At 55.6% G+C, this 20606-nt stretch overlaps 1 protein-coding gene across 7 annotated transcripts in view; it reads left to right on the top strand.

The window, feature by feature from the left end:
* Positions 1 to 10055, top strand: part of KMT5B (lysine methyltransferase 5B) — a 56194-nt gene extending 46139 nt beyond the window's left edge. For all 7 annotated transcript variants that reach the window (XM_053202823.1, XM_053202825.1, XM_053202828.1 and 4 more), the window contains 2 exons: positions 582 to 778; positions 7552 to 10055. In XM_053202823.1, the coding sequence (XP_053058798.1) occupies positions 582 to 778; positions 7552 to 9020 (1666 nt within the window). In that variant the 3' untranslated portion in view covers positions 9021 to 10055. The remainder of the gene's footprint in view (positions 1 to 581; positions 779 to 7551) is intronic.
* The last annotated feature ends 10551 nt before the right edge of the window (positions 10056 to 20606 follow it).

Here is a 20606-nt window from a genome sequence, read left to right on the forward strand (position 1 = left end):
GAGCACAAGCAGGGGTGGGGCGGAGAGGGCGGGGACACAGAATCCGAAGCAGGCTCCAGGCTCTGACCTGTCAGCACAGAGCCGACGCGGGGCTCGAACTCATGACCCGCGAGATCATGACCTGAGCCGAAGTCGGATGCTCAACCAGGCACCCCTAATCCCTTAATTCTTGATGTCAGTGTTGTAGTGTTAAATTGTGTAGAACAGAGCTAGAATCTAATTAACAGGTGGGTTACTTAAGCCACAACGCAGACCTGACTATTGCACTAACCAGTTTTGAAATTGACGAATTAGTTCTTTTCACCTATGTGTGGACTTCTACGGGGCCTGGTGGTTTCTCATGGGCAGTTAGTAATGAATTGACAGTAGTCCAACAATTTGTTACTTTACGTCTAGAGGGTTTTTTGTGTTAATTTTATATACAGTTTTAATTCTTCCTCGAGTCCTAGACCGGGTACATTTCCAGTGATGACTGAGGCCTCATCAGTGCACCACAACTGTTGACTTGATGTGGCCTTGAGCCCTCAGCAGCTGAACTTGCTGTCAGTACGCTGTTTAACCTGTGCTGTTTTCTCTTTCAGACGGGGAACCGGTGCTTTTAAATCCAGAGCGGGACTGCCTGCACCTGCTCCTGTTATCAATAGCAAATACGGACTCAGAGAGACAGATAAACGCTTAAATAGGCTTAAAAAGTTAGGTGACAGCAGCAAAAACTCAGACAGTCAATCTGTCAGCTCTAACACTGATGCAGATACCACTCAGGAAAAAAACAATGCAAGTAAGTAAGGGAGATTTGATAAGCATATATCTTCGTTTTTCTTTTTTTCTTTTTTTAAGTATTTTCACACAATTATCTTTCTAAAGTGTGCTTCACTTCAGTAGTTTTGATCTTTTAAATCTTGAGAGAAACGCTGGGACTCGTGTGCTTCAGCAGCACTGCAAGGTTCTAGACATGATCTGAGCACAAAAGCAGTCTGTGTCCCACCTCCAGATTCAGTCCTATGCCCTCGACTGAACTGTCTGCTTTTCTTGAATACCTGGTAACTGGATATTACGTTCTTCATCATGTGTTCCAGGGTCGTCCTGTGTTTGAGAGACACATTTTCAAGGTGTTAGTTTGACTGTCATGATGGCAGTAGGTCCTACGGGAAGACGGAGGACTGGGTAGAGGCGTAGAGGCGCACATGCGTCCCCGTGCCAAGCCCCGGTCTGTTAGCACCCATGACGCGAACTTGGGCAGTTCGTAGCTTCTGGCCTCGAGGCCTCCACCTTTTTACTGCTTGCTTGCCCTTTTCAAAATGAACTGAACCAATTCACCAAACCGCCAGTTCCCAGACTCAGAATTGGGAGAGAGGAGCGTTTCGAAGGTTGCTATACTAGGACATGTGTTAGCCACTACTGAAAACAGCGAGAGAGGTGAGAAGAAGAAGCAAGCCTTAAGATGCCAGTTGTACGAGGGGGCAAGACCATATGCAGACTGGAGAGAGAGAGAACGGAGAATAAAGAAAAGAAAGCGAAGAAAGCCGAGCCGGGCAAAAAGGAAACGCGTCGTGTCTGTGGAGCTTTGAAGTCCTGGAACCAGTTTCATGGCTGCCGGTTTCCTCTGGGTAACACCGGTTTCCTCTCCTTGCTGCTAAAGCTGTAGGCTCGTTAGTCCGCTGGTTTCTGGCAGGAACAAAGTCTCAAAGTTTTGACTCCGTGATCCCTAGGGACGCCCGTTTCGGCGCGCCGAGTATCCACGGCTACTTGGTAGTGCCTCCGTGCCTCCTTAAGTCTGGCTGTGCTGGGCTCCTCTCCCCGTCTTCGGATGTTTTCAGCCCAGCACAGGTGCACCCCTTCCCTGCAGAAAACCCTGGAGCAAAGGGACGGCAGCTCCCACGATGGTGAATGCCACTGCCGTGAACCCTGCACCTGCCTGCCGCCGGGGGCCGGGGGCCGGGGGCCGGGTGTAAGCCCAGTAGTGGAAGAGCAGTGATGCGTTCCCACTCCAGCCCTTACTGTCCCAGGTGAACAGAGAGAGAGCAAGCAGTTAGCCCGTCATTCACTGTTGACTGTTGGTTCTAACAATAAATGGAACATAACCAATGTTTTGTTTTTGGAGTCTGGTTCCTTGGTGAAACTGGAGACTTGTGAAGCCCGGTTTAGAAATTCGTGCATGAAACACTAAAGAGCGCGGCCATGGCCACCACGCTGCCCACAGCGAATGGCTCTGCGACACGGGGGGCGTTAGCTCTATGCCGACTGTATACATACTGAACCTGGTACACCACAGAGTCTAAAAGAGCGTAAGATAGACAGCATCTGGAAGTGTACTGACTATGTGACCAGCTAGGGAATATTTATTAGTAAACCAAATACTTCTTAAAAGCCCGCTAGTTGTCGAAGAGATACGGAGATGTGTGGGACTTGGGCCCTCCGTCAGGGAGCTTACGCCTTAGCTCCGGGATACGATGGATACACAGGTAGTTACGTAGAACCCTCTAGAAATGCCATGGCTCGAGTTCAGAGCGAACAAGTAACCCCTTTGAGCTGTGGTCCCAGCATTACCGAGTAGAAATGCGTTACTTCCCAGTGACTGCTTGCAGAGGGGGCTGACTTGGTTCAAGTTCCCTTTCTGCAGAACGATGGTTTCGAGTACTTGGAGGGTCGAGGTAGCTAACTTTGAGGGCCGTGTGTTAGCGTTGACAGGCGTGGCTCCATGCTCTGGAGGAGCCAGAGGCTTAGCACCGGTCACCCCTGAGGCCACCCCACACGAGGATACATTCACAGCAGTATTCCTGCAAGCCCCCCCAGGTATTCTCTCAGATGGTATTTCTTTTGGTGTTTGTGTCTCGACCATCATCCCCCCCCCCCCCTTGAAAGAAAGACTTTCTGAAATGACAGCCGGCGGCAAAGCCCGAGCTGCCCAAGCCTCTCCCAGAGGAGGCGGGTGTAATTGCCGCGTGTGGACTCCGGGGGCCCTCTCTGTGTGCGGCTGCCAGTCTTCCCTGCAGTCTGCTGAGAACTCAGGGGGCACAGAACTGCTTGCTTGGAACAGCTTGTGTATTCTTTTTAAAGAAGCATTTCTGCCTAGTCGGGAGAAAAATTACAATCTTCTGTGCACTGTCTTTTGAAAGGTGTCTCGAGAGCCACGAGTTGACTGTTGGCTTTAGCGTCTGGAGACAGGAAACAGCAACATCCACTTTCACAAAAATGCGGTCCACAAGCCTGAATGATAACGCCATTGTTAGAAGATTCTGGTTTTTTAGGCCTCTCATGCCTCCGTGGCTAGGCCACCCCCCCCCCGCCCCCGTAGTGCTATGAAAGGGGATGTGAGTCCTGTCACAAGTTGGGGTGAGGCCCAGAAGACAAGGCCAGTGCCATAAGCTTATCCTAACTCCGCAGCACCTGTCCTAGAGATGGTGGACCGGGCCCCGCTCTAACTCAGCTGGCACGGACATCGCTGCTGGTCTGAACACTCTTTGCTGCTAAGCCTGTGGGCTCCTTCGGAGGCCCTTCCGACACCCTGTTCCGGGCAGCCACGCCAGTCTGTGTCGGTCGTGTGAGGTTGGAAGATGCCTGTGCTTCCAAAGGTTGGAAGATGCCTGACAAACCGGAACGGAAGCCTTTAAAGTCTTACTGAGGGTTTTCTGGATCTTCAAGTGCTGAAGATGCCAGGCTGCGGATGGCCCTCGGTTCACGCTGGTAGCGCTCGTCTCGGGGGCTTTTCCAGTGCAGGGCACGGCCCGGGCGCGCGGAAGGCTCTGGTGTCATCTTGCCGTTCTCGTGTCTGGCTGTAATTGTTGACGCCCACGCAGGGCTACCTTACGATTTGGAGGACCCCCCCGGAATGGCTGTGACGACCGTTACCCGGGAGTTGGGGCTGGCACCGTGACTCTGTGGTGCGCCTCAAGGCCGCACCGATAACGGCGGGTCCGGAGCCACAGGCCTTAGTCCAGATCCCATCTCCTCCACGTCCCAGGTGGACGGTCTTGGGCACGCTTGTCCCTGTGTGCTGTTCACGTAGGTGCAGTGGCACTCACTGCAGAGAATGTGTACTGGCATTGAGGTCACGCTAATTTGGCCACTTTGCACAGCACCCACTATGTAGTAATTGCTGAGAAAGTGTGTCTGCACCTGAAATTACTGTCTTGGGTTTACGCATGTGGGATTTGTCCCCGCCTCCAGGCAAGAGAGTCCCCCGTGGCGCTGAGAGTAGGGCAGCTGCAGGGGGTGTAGCTCACGCCCGCCGGTCCGAGCCCTCTGGACAGGCTCCCGTTAGCCTGCATTGTACCGACGATCTGTCCCGCCTGCGCCGCTGTCATCCTCGAGCCCCCGACGACAGGGTGGACCCGCTTGGGAGAGTGAAGAGCCCTTGGCGCCCGTGCCCAGCTTGTCTGTGTCTTTTCTGCCCTTTGCCCTGATGAGCATCCCTTCTGGCTTGGCTTTTGATGAGATGATGCTTTTAAAACAAAAGACCAGGCCGACACATACGTGAACGTGGACGTGAGATCTCTGTGTGGAAGTCACACGTAGCCTCACATACGGTCCATTTTGTGCCGTTGAGAACACAAAAACAATAAAGCGCTCTCCGTCGGGTGGTTCACCGCCACCAGCTAAGCAGAGAATCTGTTGGAAGCAGGGGTGGATTCGGAATCATCATAAAATGAGACACCTCTAGTGGATTAAAATGAGAGCCAGAGTCAGGAGACTCTCAGGTGCTCTGAAAATACACGGCAAGGTTGGCCTGCCATCTACAGAAAGTCAGGAGAGGCTCCCTGAGCAAAGCATTTCCCAAGCTGAGTCTTAAAGGGGACGAGCGGTTGGCCAAGCGAAGCAGGTTCAGAGCAGAGGGAGTTCGTCAGTGGAGATCCAGGGGTGGCTGCAGGACTCCAGTAAGCCAAGTGCATCACGGCTGGAGTAGAAGGCGGGAAGGAGGGATCTGACCATTGTTTAAAGTTTTGGACTTGTTCTTGGGGCATTAGATCACTGATGAGTTTAAAGCCCAGAAGTGACGTGTCATACTAGGAAGGCCACTCTGGCCACACGGTGGAGACTGGAATGCCCGGGAAGCAGTGGGAGAGATGAGAAAAGGTAGGAGACCACCGCCACAGCTCAGGCAAGGGATCGTGAGCAGAGGGCGGTAGATGGCTCGGGGGCCGCGGGAAGAGTGGGCTCCGCAGGAGGGATGTGGCAGCCGATGGGGTGAGCAAGGGAAAGCAGAAGTCCAGGAGGACCTCCCGGTGTCTGCTTGAGCAGCTGGGTGGCTGGTGGTGGTGACCTGAGCGGGATGGAGAATTTAGAAGGGGAAGCAGCCGCGAAGCTTGATGGTGAGTTCAGTTTGGGCATGTTGACTGTGAGGAGCCCATCCTCACGGAAGGATCTAGATGCCAGTGGGTATTTGGTGATCCGGAACCGTAATCTAGGAGAGAGTCTAGAGAAAGTGTTTCGGGAGCTGCCAGGGCATCGGTGGTAAGAGCCATGGGGCGGGGGTGCTTACCACCCGGCGAATGCGGGTAGTTTCCAGGGGGTCTAGGACAGCAGAGGCCTGAGGGGCGCAGTTGAAGGGGCAGATGCAAGGCCAGGAGAGAGTGCTGTTGGGGGCAGCCAACGGGATGGGAGTTTTCGGGAAGAAAAACGGTGAGCAGTGTCACATTCTGCGGAGAAAGCAGAGGGGGAAAGGGCTGAAAAGTGTTCGCTGGATTTCACAAGCAGGTTTTCCAAGGCCGAACGAGGCTGCCTCCTCAGAGGGACAGGCTGGACCCAGACTGCGGGGGACTGCCGCCAAGCCTGCGGTGTGCACGTTTGCACCGTGAAGGGGTTATTGCGGTGCAGAGTGAGAACAGGCCAGAAAAAGGGAAAATCAGGCGAGAACAGCTAAGCTTGGTCATAGGATGGCCCTCGAGGAGTCGTGGGCCGAGCAGAGGACTCGCAGCACGTCGGAGACGGCCAGGTGGCGGACGCTCCCACGTGTTTACGTCCACAGGCATGTCTGCTCGGTCTACCTTGTGGGAAGTCTTGTAAAAGAAATCCTTTAACAAAAGAATGCCCTGCGTATCCTTCTGCTTAAAAAAACAACTTCTGGCTACTTGCATAATTCCAGTTCGTGCACCTCAGTTCTCCGACTGGACGGCATCCAAACTACTCCTCCTACCAAGTCTCAAACCGAGTGGCTGCCTTGGTGGTGGCCCACGTGGATGAGCACGTTCTCGTTCTCGCCAGAGGATCTCCTCCCTGGGAACTCGGCTGGTTTGGGTGCCCCAGAGCAGTTCATGAGACACCCTGCCCGAGTACAGAGCCTCTGTTCTCGGTGGTTTGATATTTTTGGAAATGGCTCGTAATGCATCCTTGCGCTTCTGTCTCAATGGAAACTAATGGTGACTTGTGCAGCCATGTGGAAGGAAGGACAGTCGCCCTGGCAACCCTTGGGCATGTAGTGGGCGGCAGCGTTAGGCAGCGTGCTGGGTTTACCCACAGTCGTTTTTACTCTCTCCCTGTTCTCTGGTGAGAAGTGGGGATCGTTAGTTGGGTCATCTCAGGCTCCGTAGTGAGTGACTGAAAAGTGTAGTTAGGGGGGAAAGGTTTTCAGGTGGGGGGTGGGGGCACCCAATAACTGAGAAATTGACTCGTGTAAAACACTGCACGCATAGGTCCAAACTGTAAATGGAGAGAAGAACAAAGATGAGCAGAGGTCCGTGGCAAGGTCAGAAAGAAACTCTGGGGGCAGCTTAAACTCGAGTCACACATAAGCCTTTTGAGAATCTGGTCAACTCTCCTGTTGGTCCGCGGGTGGCCGTCCCCAGTAGGGTCGTCGCAGCCTTTGTGTCCTTGTGTGGAGAACGTTGGATCGGACCTCCCTCGGTCCCGAGAGCCTCGCTAGCAGTGTGCTGCTTTCCTCCCGAGTTTGATCGTTGGCGGCGGGCAGTCCCTGGAGGGACGGGGCCAAGTGAGTTCTTCAGCCCTCGGAAGCCTGCTGGTCCTCACGGAGTTGCAGGGAGAGTGCGCGGTGCGGTTCTTTGTGGGCCAGTGTCGTCCGGGAATCACAATGTGTGCTTCTTAGGGTCTCTCTTGCTTGTTTGAAACCATTGTGATAGGATGTGTCCGTTAGAGCTCATTAGTAATCTATTTCCGTTCTGTATTCCCTATCACAAAGCAAGTGGTCTGCTTACTTTGAGTTCCTGAGGAATGGATTTCAGAAACCTGTTTTGAATGAGGGTGTTAAGAATTTGTGAAAGAAAAACCGCTCTTTCTCTAAGCTTACTTCAAACTCCGGAGAAGAAGTACTTAGCTGGGACAGGCATCACGATAGATTGTGGACAAGCTCAGAGTGAAATCCTGGTCCTTGCTGTGCGAAATGCAGAGATGCTCCATGAATCGGAGGCCGCAGTCGGGGAGTAAAAGGGGAGCAGAGAGGGGGTGCCCGTGTGCCTGGCAGAGAGCGAACGCGTCCGTCTGGCACGTGCCGGTGTAAGCCTAACGTTTCGTAGCTGACAGGGTCGGGCATTGTTGTGTTGAGCGCTCCTGCGTTACCAAGCCTGCTTTTCATCCTTTTTTTTTTTTTTAAACTTGCAGCTCCTAACCGAAAATCTTCAGTTGGTGTGAAAAAGAACGGCCAGAGCAGAACGTTAACAAGGCAATCTATGTCAAGAATTCCAGCTTCTTCCAACTCTACCTCATCTAAGCTAACTCATGTAAATAGTTCCAGGGTACCAAAGAAACTGAAAAAGCCTGCAAAGCCTTTACTTTCAAAGATAAAATTAAGAAATCATTGCAAACGGCTGGAGCAAAAGAGTGCTTCAAGAAAACTCGAGATGGGAAACTTAGTACTTAAAGAGCCCAAAGTAGTTCTGTATAAAAACTTACCCATTAAAAAAGATAAGGAGCCAGAGGGACCAGTCCAAGCCACAGCAGCTGGCGGGTGCTTAACCAGACATGCGGCCAGGGAGCACAGAGCGAGCGCGGGGCGAGGCGCCCCGCCGCCCGGGGACAGCGCCCCCGGCACGTACCCCACCCGGCGGTCGGCGAGGACAAGGGCGAATCCCAGGGAGGCTTCCGACATCAAACTGGAACCGGACGCGGCGGACGGCTACAAAAGCAGCTTGACCGAACCGGGCCCGGACAGCCAGGAGCAGCCAGCGCCCGCGCCGCGGGAGGAAGATCTGGGCCCCGGAAGCTCACAGAAGGGGGAGGCCAGGTGTCAAAGGAGCGACAGCGGCGCATCCAAGAAGAAATCCCGACAGGGGAAACTTGTGAAACAGTCGGCGAAAGCCGAGGAGTCGGCTCCGGGCCAGGGTTCCCCTGGGGAAGCCAGCGTGGCGCCGGAGGTGCTGGGGTCCCACCCGGAGCAGGGCGAGGGCGGTGGCTCGGAGGCCATGGCCGGGACCTACCCGGACTGGGCTCCCTCGCCCGGCGACGCTTCCCTTGTGACGTCCGAGAGCTTCAAGACAAAAGACGGCTTCAGAACTGCGAAAAGTAAAAAGAAGAGGCGAATCACACGGTATGACGCACAGCTGATCCTGGAAAATAACTCCGGGATTCCCAAATTGACTCTCCGCAGGCGGCACGACAGCAGCAGCAAGACGAACGACCAAGAGAACGACGGAGTGAATTCTTCGAAGATCAGCATCAAGTTGAGTAAAGACCACGAAAACGACAACAATCTCTATGTAGCAAAGCTCAATAATGGGTTCAACTCAGGATCAGGCGGCAGTTCCACAAAACTAAAGATCCAGCTGAAGCGGGACGAGGAAGGCAGGGGGCCGTACGCGGAGGGGCTCCGCGAGAACGGGGTGTGCTGCAGCGACCCGCTGTCCCTGCTCGAGTCCCGCATGGAGGTGGACGACTACAGTCAGTACGACGAGGAGAGCACGGACGAGCCCTCCTCCTCGGAGGGCGAAGAGGAGGACGAGGACTACGAGGAGGACGACTTCATTCCCCTCCCTCCCGCCAAGCGCCTGCGGCTCATCGTCGGGAAGGACTCCATAGACATTGACATTTCCTCCCGGAGGAGAGAAGATCAGTCTTTGAGGCTCAACGCGTAAGCTCTCGGTCTCGGTCTTCCCTCGGCCCGGGAAGCCTGCTTGAGAGGAATCAGCAACAATTCCAGTCGGTTTCTGCTCGCCTGAGACCTCGTGGAGGCGGCACTTGCCCCTTCTCTCCTCTCGGCCTCATACTGTAGAAAGTGTACAGCATACTGACTCTGCCGAGGTCTGATTTGTGCAAATTTTTATTGTACTTTTTAAACAGCCTTCGTACGTGCAATTCCGAGTTAGAGGTAAAAGCCCCGTTGTAAAATAAAGGCTCAAGCAAAATTGTACAGTGATAGCAACTTTCCACACGGGACGTTGAAAACAATAATGTGGCTACACAGTTCTCTTTTTTCTTTCTTTCTTTTCTTTTCTTTCTTTTTTTTTTTTCCTAACCAAGAGCATCGAGTGGCTCTTTAATATATGACTAAACAATAATTTAAAACAAATCATAGTAGCAGCATATTAAGGTTTTCTAGTATATGCTAATATCACCAGCAACGACCTTTGGCTTTCTGATTTATTTGCTAGATGTTTCCCCCTTGGAGTTCTGTCAGTTTCACACTGTTTGCGGGCCCGGGTGTGCTGTTTGTGGCCTTGGTCAAAAGAGCAGACCATCGGTTGGGAGTCGAATTGGCTTCTGTAAAAAACAAGGGAAAAACGAAAAATAAAAGGTACAGCTCACTTTTCAGCACGGTGTATGGACGAGGGTAGGCAGTGTGCGGGCTGGGTTTCGATGCGGCGTATTTATTGCTTGACATGTAAATTAAAGACCTTGTATTTAACACTTTTCAATCCTTTTAGATAAAATTGTTCTTTGCAAGAATGATTGGTGCTTATTTTTTCAAAACTTTGCTGTGAACAATGTGATGACAACGAGCAACATTTGTCTAATGAACTACAGCTCTCTTAATTTGGGTCTTCGAGATTTCTGTTGCACTTGTAAAATGCTACAAGGAATATTAAAAACTCTATTCACTTTAACTTATAATAGTTTATGAAATAAAAACATGAGTCACAGCTTTTGTTCTGTGGTAAAACCTATAAAAACGTTTGTCTCTGAAAATTCAATGTAAAGAACCGAAAACCATGTATATGTTGTAAATATTTGTGTGTTGTGAGAAATTTTTGTCGTAAGAAATTAAAAGAACTTACCAGGAAGGTTTTTAAGTTTAGAAATATTCATGCCAATAAAATAGGAAAGTATAAAATATATAGTTTTAAGCACTGCATCAGTGAGCGTTCTCAGCTTATGTTAGTTTATGTATGAAAATATCAAAGATTTTTTTTTGACTCTGTTACCAGTTAAACAGAAAGAGGAGTCAGATTTAATTTGTTTTTTTTTTTTCTTTTTGAAGCACTTTGAGAAGAGAAATTAATTTTAAGTAACTTAATGAGCAAATTTTTGATTCCTACTTTATGTTCAAAACCAACCTTTGGTTTCTGTGGATGATTTTACACACCATCGGACAAAGCATTTGGGAATCTGCATCTGTAGCAGGTGTTTCACGCCAGGGGGTCTCTTTATTTCTGGGAAATGTGTACGTGTACTTTCAGATAATACCGTGTTCCGAAGTAAAATCAACTTAGGGGATTTGTGTAGTGTCTGTAGAAAAGTAGCCCATGTCTTAAGATATTAAAAGGAATCTGCCCGTAACGAAAAGTCCAGTGGAGAAAACCTCAATGCTTACTGTTGTTTCTGGTGGATTCCTACCAGCCTCCAGGTTCTGGGGACGTCATTTGAGTTCCTGAAAACGACTGCTAACGGGTTCCAAGCAGAAATTAATAATACTCATAAAAGCGTTTGAAACTTAGAATTTGGTTTCTCCTCACGTTCTTTAAGGACTTACTTGGTGGTCTTACATCGTCTCGTTCCCGTCTGTCGTGTGCACGTTAGCCCCTCAGGTATCCCGCGGACGCGTGTGCACGCTTGCACGCGCTCACACCCCCTCTGCACCGCGTGTCGTCCTTCACCTCGCCCCGCGGGGCGGCCCCCCGAGGCCTGTCCCGAGGCACGCGGAGCGCGTTAGGGACCACGTCCGGGCCTCGCGTTGTCCCTCGTAGGAGAGGCGTGCGGCCCGCGCCACTAAGGACGGCCGGGCGCGGACCCTGCGTCTGGAAAGTCCCAGAGAGCGGTGGGCCGCCTCCGCCACTCCCGCCTTAGTTTGGAGCGTTGCGAAGAGGTTCGGAGACTAAGTCTCAAAACCTCCTCTTGAGATACCAACAACAGCCATTTCAGGAATTTCCATCTTAAGGAAGAAGTCCCAAGGTCCCCCGTTTCCCGCCTTTCTCCACTTTCCAGCTTCGTTCTAGTCACTTATTTATGTCTGTTTTAACTTGATGGTGGCCTCGTCTTCTGAGGCCGACCTCCCCGTGGGTCTGAGCGGTGGCGGCCGCCACCCTCCGGGGAGACCCCATTTCCGTTTCTAAAGTTCGGGGCCTCGGGGCCGCTCTGGCTCTGCTCAGAGCTTCACTGTGGGGCCTGGCCAGGGCCACACGCCGGTGACCACTCGGAAGAGGGCTGCGTTCAATACGGCTTTTAGCTCGAGCTTATGCAATGATTCGTAACAGATTTTGGCGTTGTGTGAGAATCAGGAAGCGATCAGAAAAATACATGTAAAGTTTTCAATTTTCAATCGTTTTTCAAATTACTGTCTTAAATTGTTTTGCTGAGTTGTAATACTTTTGAGATACAATGTATTCCTTGTACTGAAAGAATTGAAAAAAAAAGGACTTTTTCAGCATTTGAGGTAAGTTCTTTAACGTTTCATTAAAGACATTTTTTACAAATATTTTGTACATGCACTTGCAGTATTGAGGTTAATCATTTTAATAAATTCGGAAATTAAAACAGTTTGGCCGGTGTTCGCTGTATCTGAACGGAGAAGGTCCGAGGGGTGACTTTCTCCGGAAGGTTTCCACGTAAAGTAGAATTTGTAAAGCTTTTCAGTGTCTGCGAGTGTGGCGTCTTTCTGAGCCCTGGTCTCCGTTTGCTTCTGACGCCCCCTCAGTGTAAAAGATGGAGGGGGGTGGGGGGCCTGGGTGGCTATGTCTGTGGGGCGTCCGACGCTTGGTTTGAGCCCAGCCCGTGACCTTGCCGTTTGTGGGTTCGAGCCCCGTGTCGGGCTCTGCGCTGGCCGTGCGGGAGCCTGCTTGGGATTCTCTGTCTCCCTCTCTCTCTCCTCCTCTCCCAGTCGCGGGCTCTCTCTCCCTCCGAATAGATAATAACAACAACGAGGGGAAAGGGCTCCCTATCTCGGCGGGGAGGCTCCTTTCAGACCACACGGCCCTCGAGCCAAGACTCGGCTCCCGAGGACCCGCTCGCTCCCCTCGCTGAACTGGATAAGACTGGCATGCAGAGCTGGCCTGGGTCCCTTCTCCCAGTTACTGTAGCAAAACCTAGTCGAAGGAGGACACGGGACCCACTGGCTCGAGTCCGGGAGCCGGAGCCGGCGCAGCCGGGCGGCGTCCGCGTGGCCCCGACCGGGCTGCGGGCCCCCGACCTCTCTGTAGCGCCCGCGAGTCTGCGGGTGCCAGCGTGAGCCAGGCAGGCGGGGCGGGTGCTCGGGCCTGGGGTCCGCTCTCGGCTTTCGTCTCTGAAACGGGTGCCTTCCCCTGCCCAGCGGCCAGCAGGCGTGCAGCACTCTGCCCGGGGCCCTGGCGTGATTTCTGTTCCTCGAATGCCAGCTCTGTCACTGGCATGCGCCCCGCTGTGCTGGCCGCGGGGCCAAGTGGAGTTCTGCACCCTCGGGGTTGTGGTAAGCGTGGCCCTGGCCTGCGAGGGAGGGTGACACGGCCTCCGGCTTCTCCCTCACCGGTGTCGTGGGGGTGCGGGCACAGCTTGCACCCGCTAGGGGTGAGACCCGGCGCGGGGCGGGGGCGGGGGAGCGGATTTTGACTCTCAGGGCGGGTGGACGGGCAAGATTGGGAAGGGGGTTCCCACCAGGGCCGCCCCGCCCCCTCTTACCGTCTGCGCCTCCCAGGGATGTTAAGTTAACGTTCATGGAAACAGCTGGAAAGTTTCCAGCCTGGAGGACGGCAGACGGCCCCTGGCCTCGGGCCAACGGTCTTTAAAAGGCGAGTGACTGTTACCAGGTCCTCGTCAGATTTGTGAGTCTTTCTGCTGAGTTCAGTAGATCCTGACTTCCACCTGTTGGGGGCAACCCGCCCCGCTGGGTCTGCTCACACACCAGAAGGCTGGCGGGCAACGCGCACACGGGTGCCCGGTCTGAGACCCCGAGCGGCACCATCCGGAGGGACGGCAGTGAGGTGACGTTTCTTTAACGTTTGTAGTAGTGCCGGGGGTGGGGAGGCGGGGGTGAGAGGCCTCCGTGTGTGTGTGTGTGTGTGTGTGTGTGTGTGTGTGTGTGTGACGGGTGTCACTAAAGCCCTGGGAGCCGGTGAGGTGACCCAGGGGAGGTGGGCAGACCACCCCCGGGCCCTCCTCCTGACCCGGGAGAGAGCGGGCACTTCCTGGAGTAGCCGGACTGTGGGGGGGAGACGGGAGTCTGGCTGTGAGGGAGGGAAGGATGGCAGCTGGCATGGGGGGGTGGCGAGGAGGCGATTCTTCTCATTAACGAAGGCCACGTGGTGAGGCGAGAAGCTTCTGGAGGGGACGGGCTCCCAAAAGGGAAGGGGTAAAGTTATTCAGAGTCTGGTCTTCGTGCGGGTCCATCTTCCTTGGCGACAAGTGGGGGGGGGGGGGCAGCTCCAGCACGAGGTTTTCCATTTTGTCCGCAAACAGGAGGCGAGGTCACCTGGGAACGAGGGGGAGGTGAGAGTCCCCAAAGCTTAAGGAGCGCGATGGAGAGTCGATATCGAGAAAGGAAAAGCGAGCTGACTGTAGAAACCTGATAAAATTCGTTCCGGAAACCTTCACCAGTCACCTTCTAGGTGCCAGTCGATGTCCCAGGCACCCACCGGAACCAAGGCCAATGGCAGCCCTTCTCAGTCCAGGTGCGAGGCTCTCAGCCAGGTGGGGGTCGCAGAAGGCAGAAGGATAGGGCTCGGGTGGGCAGGAGAGAGTGTGAGGGAACAGGAGACGTGCCCACGGCCTGAGTGGACCCCTGGCCTGGAGGTGCTCCTGTGGTCAGAGAACAGTCCAGCAGGAGTCAGACAAGCACGTAGAGAGGACAGGAGGTTGAGGTCAGAATTGACTCTCAGAACTTGGGAAGGGTTGCATTGAAATGATGACGGGGTCCCCCCCCCCAGAAAACGGGGCGCCTGGGTGGCTCAGTCGGTTGAGCGTCCGAGTTCGGCTCAGGTCATGATCTCGCGGTGGTCCGTGAGTTCGAGCCCCACGTCGGGCTCTGTGCTGACAGCTCGGAGCCTGGAGCCTGCTTCCGATTCTGCATCTCCCTCTCTCTGCCCCTCCCCTGCTCGCACTCTGTCTGTCTGTCTCTCTCTCTCAAAAATAAATATTTTTAAAAAAGGAAAATTTAATTGATGACAAGGTCCCTGATGGCACCTGGGGGTGGAAAGTGGCCTGGTTCTGGGAGAACAAGAGGCTGGACAGACCTGAGGTCATCCAAGATGGCAGCAGACGGCCTTCACTGTGAGTCCTAGGACCAAGCAACAGCCCCAGACAGAAACAGCCCGTAGGGGACAAACACGGGGAGATACCCTACTCAGGGGTGGGGGCGCCTCGCTGAGCCTCGCAGTGAGGTGAGTAAATGCTCCGAGATTGTGTTTCAGCCCCAGATCCAGCTCCCGAGGTCCTGGCTGTACTGGGAGCCATGCCTGGAGAGAGTCACAGAGCCGAGGGTCACGGGGGCCAGCCTCAGTCACAAGGCCCCGCCTTCACCAGGTGAATTCTAGAAAGCTCTGTCTCCTAAAAAGTCCCGTGGATGACACATAGCAGTCACTGCTTTGCACCCTCCCTTCCATGCAGCGATGTGGGGCCAGGAGAACTTTGTCCAAAGGTTATCATGCAGATAAGCCTGGTGACCTCACCCCATTAGTCAAATAGACTCGGGGGGCTTGCAAGGGACACGAGGTGCCCCCTGTGTTTGCTGGGCCCGGACGGGTGTGGACTCGTCTTTACCTGGAAGAGTCCAGCACGAGGTTGCCTCAAGACAGCAAAGAAAAAACCCAGGGTTTCCTCCAGCTTGGCGAGCTGCTGGCTCTCTCTCAACAGTGACTTTCCACAAACGTGACCCAGGCACACAGGAGGAACCGCATGTGCCCGGGAGGCTACCTGTGTCATCTCCAAAAACAGAAGTGGGGATCCTCGGGCACTTGTTTGCTCAGGGGACACACTTTGGAAGCGACAGTCACACGGAGGGGGACGTTCACGCGGTCTTGCATAGTTAACCTCCCGGAGCGGATACGTGTTCCGATTTCCTTGCACCTGCTGGTTGGGCGGCTGTTAGCTTCTCCCCCGGACGCCGGCAGGTTGGAGACGGTCCCTCCCAGGGTCACTCTCGTGCAAAGCAAATAGAAGGACGCTTATTTCCTCCTCTTGCCAGTCGAACCACATTTTTCTCCTGGGGGTAAGCCGGGGAGCGGAGGATGGCCCGACCAGCCTCCAGGTGGCCCGGAGCCGCCCCGGGAAATGCTCAGCCCGGGTCACGGCTGGCAGAGGGCTGACGGTCTTGCTGCTGTCCCCCAGCTACGTGAGCGTGGACGAAACACTGCTCCTCTCTGGTCAAACGGGGGGTAACCCTGCCGCTAACTTTGGGGCTGTCGAGGGGTAAGACGGAGTGCCGTGAGCCCTCCCCTGGGGCCCGGTCCCCAGGTCAAGTTAGTGCCGCCCGGTGGGCCTCCTCTTGGCCTCTGACCTTTGCCCTCCCCAGTTAACATCCGCCCAAACAGCCTTAGTCACAACCATCTCCGTTCCAGCCTGGACACTCTCTGGGCCACCGGAACTGGTCTCCGCGGCCGCGATTCCAGCTCTGTCTCCCTCCGGCCGGTGCCTCTGTGGGCCAAGCCGGGCCTCCCTGCCCCATCCCCATCCCTCTTCTGGGTTTACCTGCTCCCTTGACAACCTTCTCAACCTCAGCCAACAGGTGCAGGGCCCTCAAAAGGTACAGGAGCTGCAGGAGCGACTCCGCCCAGCTCTTGCCCGCACAAATACACAAATAGCAGTAAGTGTGATAGATGTGCCGAGAAGCACAGAGGAGGTGAGATTAAGAAGGATCCAGAGGAGCCGGTTCCTAAGCCCCAGGGGCAGACAGGCAGCAGAGCGGCGGCGTCCTGGAGACGGGGAAGGACAGGATGTTCTCCGGGAAGGATGGTGAGAAGTTGGGCATGGCCAGTCCAGAAGGTTTTAAGGGGCGGGGGGGGGGGGCGGGGGGGCCGCCTGAGGAGCCGGGGCGGGAAAGACAGGGAGACAGGGAATCACCCGGGTTAAGACCAAGGGCTCCGGTCAGGCCACCTCCTGACTTGACTTCCCGTCTGTAAAACAGCCTCGATCGTCATGCCAGCCTCACAGAGGATCAAATCAAGCAGGAAGAGGATGCCTGGGTGCCGGTGTGGCACACAGTGGGTGGTCAGCAGCTACTGGTCGAAGCCACGGGAGCAGAAACGAGGAAAGCGGGGGGGCCGGGGTCGCCGGTGCAAGGTGTTGGGGAGCGTGCCTGCTGCCTAGGATTCGTCCAATGGATCTAGAACATCCACGGCCATCGGATCACAGCCACCGCCTTCGAGAGGCCCCCTTTGCTCGTACCAAAGGTGTCTCCTTCAGTCCTTTGCCCTGAACCTGTCACGTTTACTAGTTCCGTTCTCAGGTGTGGCTGGACGTAATGCACGCACGATACGTCATGTTCTACCGTCTTGGCTAAAAAAGAGAAGATAAGGCAGCTACCTGACCGTGTTACAGTGTTCATTTTTAAAGTAGAGTTTTCTGCACGTGCTTTTAGTCCAAGAAAAGCGCAGATGGAAGCAATAGTTTTTGTCTTTGCAGAAGATTCTGAAGTTCATTTTAAGAGTGTAATATTGGGGCACCTGGGTGGCTCAGTCGGTTGGGCGTCCGACTTCAGCTCAGGTCACGATCTGGTGGTCTGTGCGTTCCAGCCCTGCGTTGGGCTCTGGGCTGATGGCTCGGAGCCTGCTTCCGATTCTGTGTCTCCCTCTCTCTGCCCCTCCCCCGTTCATGCTCTGTCTCTCTCTGTCTCAAAAAGAATAAATAAACGTTAAAAGAAAATTTTAAGAGTGTAATATTGTTTAATCTAAGACTGGGGCAGTTTTGCCGGAAGAGCTCTCTTTTAAACTTTTTTTTAAGTTTATTTTACTTATTGAGAAAGAGAGAGAGAACACGGGAGGGCAGAGAGAGAATCCCAAGCAGGCTCCACACTGTGGAGCGAAATAACTTCAGTTTTATTTATTTCAGTAATCTCTACACCCCGCGTGGAGCTCGAATTCACGACTCCGTGATCAAGAGTTGCGTGCTTCTCCAACTGAGCCAGCCAAATGCCCCATGGGAAAAAAAAACTCTTTTTTTTAACGTTTATTTATTTTTGAGAGAGAGAGAGAGACAGAGCACGAGCAGGGGAGGGGCAGAGAGACAGGGAGACACAGAATCCGAAGCAGGCTCCAGGCTCAGAGCTGTCAGCACAGAGCCCGACGCGGGGCTCGAACCCGTGAACCTGAGCCGAAGTCGGAGCTTAACGGACTGAGCCACCCGGGCGCCCCCACTCATGGCAAAATTTTTAACAGACGCCTCAGCGCTAGTCGCTTTGAATTGCTTGTGATTTCAAAAAAAAAAAAAAAAAAAAGTCGGCCTGGCTGCTGTTGACACGGGCTAACACGTGTTTGTTTAGCTGTGGAATCACTCACCCGCGAGTTCAATGTTCAGCTTGCCCCAGCCCCTAGAACCGCAGCAGGGAGCAGGGCTGGTGAGACCCTTGCAAGGAGGCCACGGCCTGTCTGCCCTTTGTCCCCCCAGTGACACGAGTCCGTTCTGGCCCTGCAGAGGGCCAGGCGAAGACCCCGAGCGTCTCTCTTGGATCTTTGGGGACACTGAAGGCTGGCGGGCTGGGATCCTCACTGCCATTCCTGGGAGGGAGGACGAGCCTGAGGCTCAGAGTGGCACCAGTGGCACCAGTATCACCAGTGGCACAGAGTGCCCCGGACTCCGCCACACTGGGCTAGTCCCCGGGGCCCCTGGCGGGCCCTGGTAGCACGGGGGGGGGGGGGGTGAGGCTGGTCAGGAGCCTGGCGCTCGCTTGGGGTAGGAGGCCTTTGCTGTTCCCTCCTCCTGGACCCTCTCTCTGCCCCACCCTTACCTGAGCAGCCACTTCTCCACCCGGCTGATGTCACCTCCTGAATCCTCTCAGATGCCCCACTCTCAGCCTGATCTCTCTGCTCAGCCCTGATCCCTCTAGCCCCGGGGGTCCCCCGCAGGCCGACGGGGAAGGGGCTTCCTCCCTGGAGACAGAGACCCCGGAATCACTCCAGCCTCTCGCGTCCCCTTTGGTCAGCCGGGCGGGGTTCGGGTCACCCAGAAAAGCCAAAGCCTCAGGTCGCCACCGGCCACGGGGGCCCCTGGGCCGGCCTCTCCTCCTCCCAGTAAAGTGGGGAGCCCAGGAGGCCATGCTGGGCAAGACGGCTGTGCCCTGCCTGGGCCCCCAGGACCGCTGCATCCTGCCCGGTGGCTCCCAGCGGAGAAAGGGCCAGAAGCGGGGAGCAGGAAACTTGCTCCGTGTTGGGCCCAGGGACGTGGCCCAAGGTCGGAGATGGGGAGGGCTGATGGCCACGGGGGACGTGGGTACAGGCACCTGCTGCCGCCACAGCCTTCACGCCGGGGGAGCGCAGTGGACCGGCCAAGAGGGGAACGCGCTGTCCTCTGGCCGGCCCTCCGGCCCCCTGTGAGCCCAGACGCTGCCGCTTCTGGGCGTTTCCCCGCAGCCCCAAAGATCGGGCCCGTCTGTGCAGCCAGGAAATACAGAGAGGGAGACGGGCCCTGCGAAGGGCCCCGGGGTGTGCGCTGGCTGGGCAGGGGCAGGGCGGGCGCGACGCTACCTGTCTCCTCTAGGCTGACCGCCTTCCCTGCAGGCGAGAGGGGAAGGTATGTTCTGACAGGGACCGAGGCTGGGGCATGAGAGATAACAGGGCGCCTCGAGAAGGAACGAGAGGGGGTGAGGTCGCAGGGTGCCCGGTTAGAGATGAGGGGCCCTGGGAGCAGTCCCACCCGCACCCGCCAGCCTACCCACCCAGGTAAGGCTTGGGTCCAGTGCCACCCAATCCTGAAGCTGCTCGCTCCGCCGCCCAGTGCCCCGTAGGTAGTGGGCGCAGTGAGGATGCGGTGGGACGGCCAGGCTGGCATCGGGCCCTCGGGCAGACGGGAGGCAGAGCTGGGCTGCCCTGGGGAGGAGCCAGGGTGTGAGCAAGTCTCCGTACCAGGCAGCCTTCCGGGCACTGGGTCAGACAAACAGACGGCAGAGGCGTGGCAGCGTGTTACTGGCCCCGTGGCTTTCAGAGGCCTCCGTGCCAGCGGGGTTGAGAAGGTCAAGATGGGTCGAACTTGGACTCCGGCCATCGGGAGCCGCAAAGGATTGGACTCTCTCCCTCCCCAGCTTTGGCCACCCATGGACCGAGGCGCGGGCTCCCCGGGGCTGTCTGCAGGGCCACTCACTCAACAATCCCTTCCTTCCTTCCTTCCTTCCTTCCTTCCTTCGTGGGGTGTTTGCTGAACAGCCGCTCTGTGCCAAGATCTACCCTGGGCACACCCTGGCCACCAGGGAATCCCCGCCTTCCTGCCCTCAGTTTGTCCACCCTCTGAGAGGGAGACACACACACTTCAGCTGGAGCTCTGATGAGGGCAGCCCAGGGGACACAGGGCAGGCCTCCTGAGCGGGTGATGGGCACGGCAGGGAAGGCTTCTCGGAGGCAGCGTCCGTGGAGCTTGGTTTCGGGTGTGGAGGTGGGGAAGGGCCTTGTCTACCCCGAGGCCAAGGCCTCACCCGCACTTCCGTGGCACCGCCCCTCGTCAGCAGCCGGGGGAGGCCCCCGAGACGGAGGCCAGCACTCCGTCTGTGGGGAGCGGGGAGACCCAATACTCCCCTTCCCCAAAGAACACTCCATCCTCCATCACTTCCTGGACCTGTTCCTGCAGGCCATTCCTACTGCCTCCTCCTGGGCCCAAGCAGACGGAGAAGAGGGTCCAGTCGCTGCCAGCAGGGCTGGGGCCGGCAACAGGCTCGGGCCCCCGGTTGTGGTCATCGCCTGCGTCTACATCCTGGACACCGACCCCCTTCTTCGGAGAAGGTCACCTCCCGGTTCTCAGTCCCCGTGGCTCAGCCACGGCGCCTCCCAGCCACCTCAGCCTGAGCCCAGGGCTGGCCAGCCAGAGTGTGTGCCCCTGGCCCCCGGGGCACTGCCACCCGTCTAGGAATGGATCCGTGGCCAAGCGGAGTCAATGAAATGCAACTTTGGGACTTTAGCTGGGACCCGGAGGCAAGAGGAACGCTCTCTCCCCTGGAGTTGCAACATCGGTGGGACGCCCACATTCCTGCTACCAGGAGGGAGACCATGGAGGGAGGAGGGAGGCCTGGAACAGCATTGGCAACTCCGGACACCTCAGCCCGCGGCTCGGTCACATCCTCCGGGCCTTCAGCACCATCCGCGGTGCTGGGTGAGCCCGGCCTGGTGATGGATTGGGAG

The sequence above is a fragment of the Acinonyx jubatus genome, chromosome D1 (genome assembly GCF_027475565.1).
Source record: "Acinonyx jubatus isolate Ajub_Pintada_27869175 chromosome D1, VMU_Ajub_asm_v1.0, whole genome shotgun sequence".
Taxonomy (NCBI): domain Eukaryota; kingdom Metazoa; phylum Chordata; class Mammalia; order Carnivora; family Felidae; genus Acinonyx; species Acinonyx jubatus.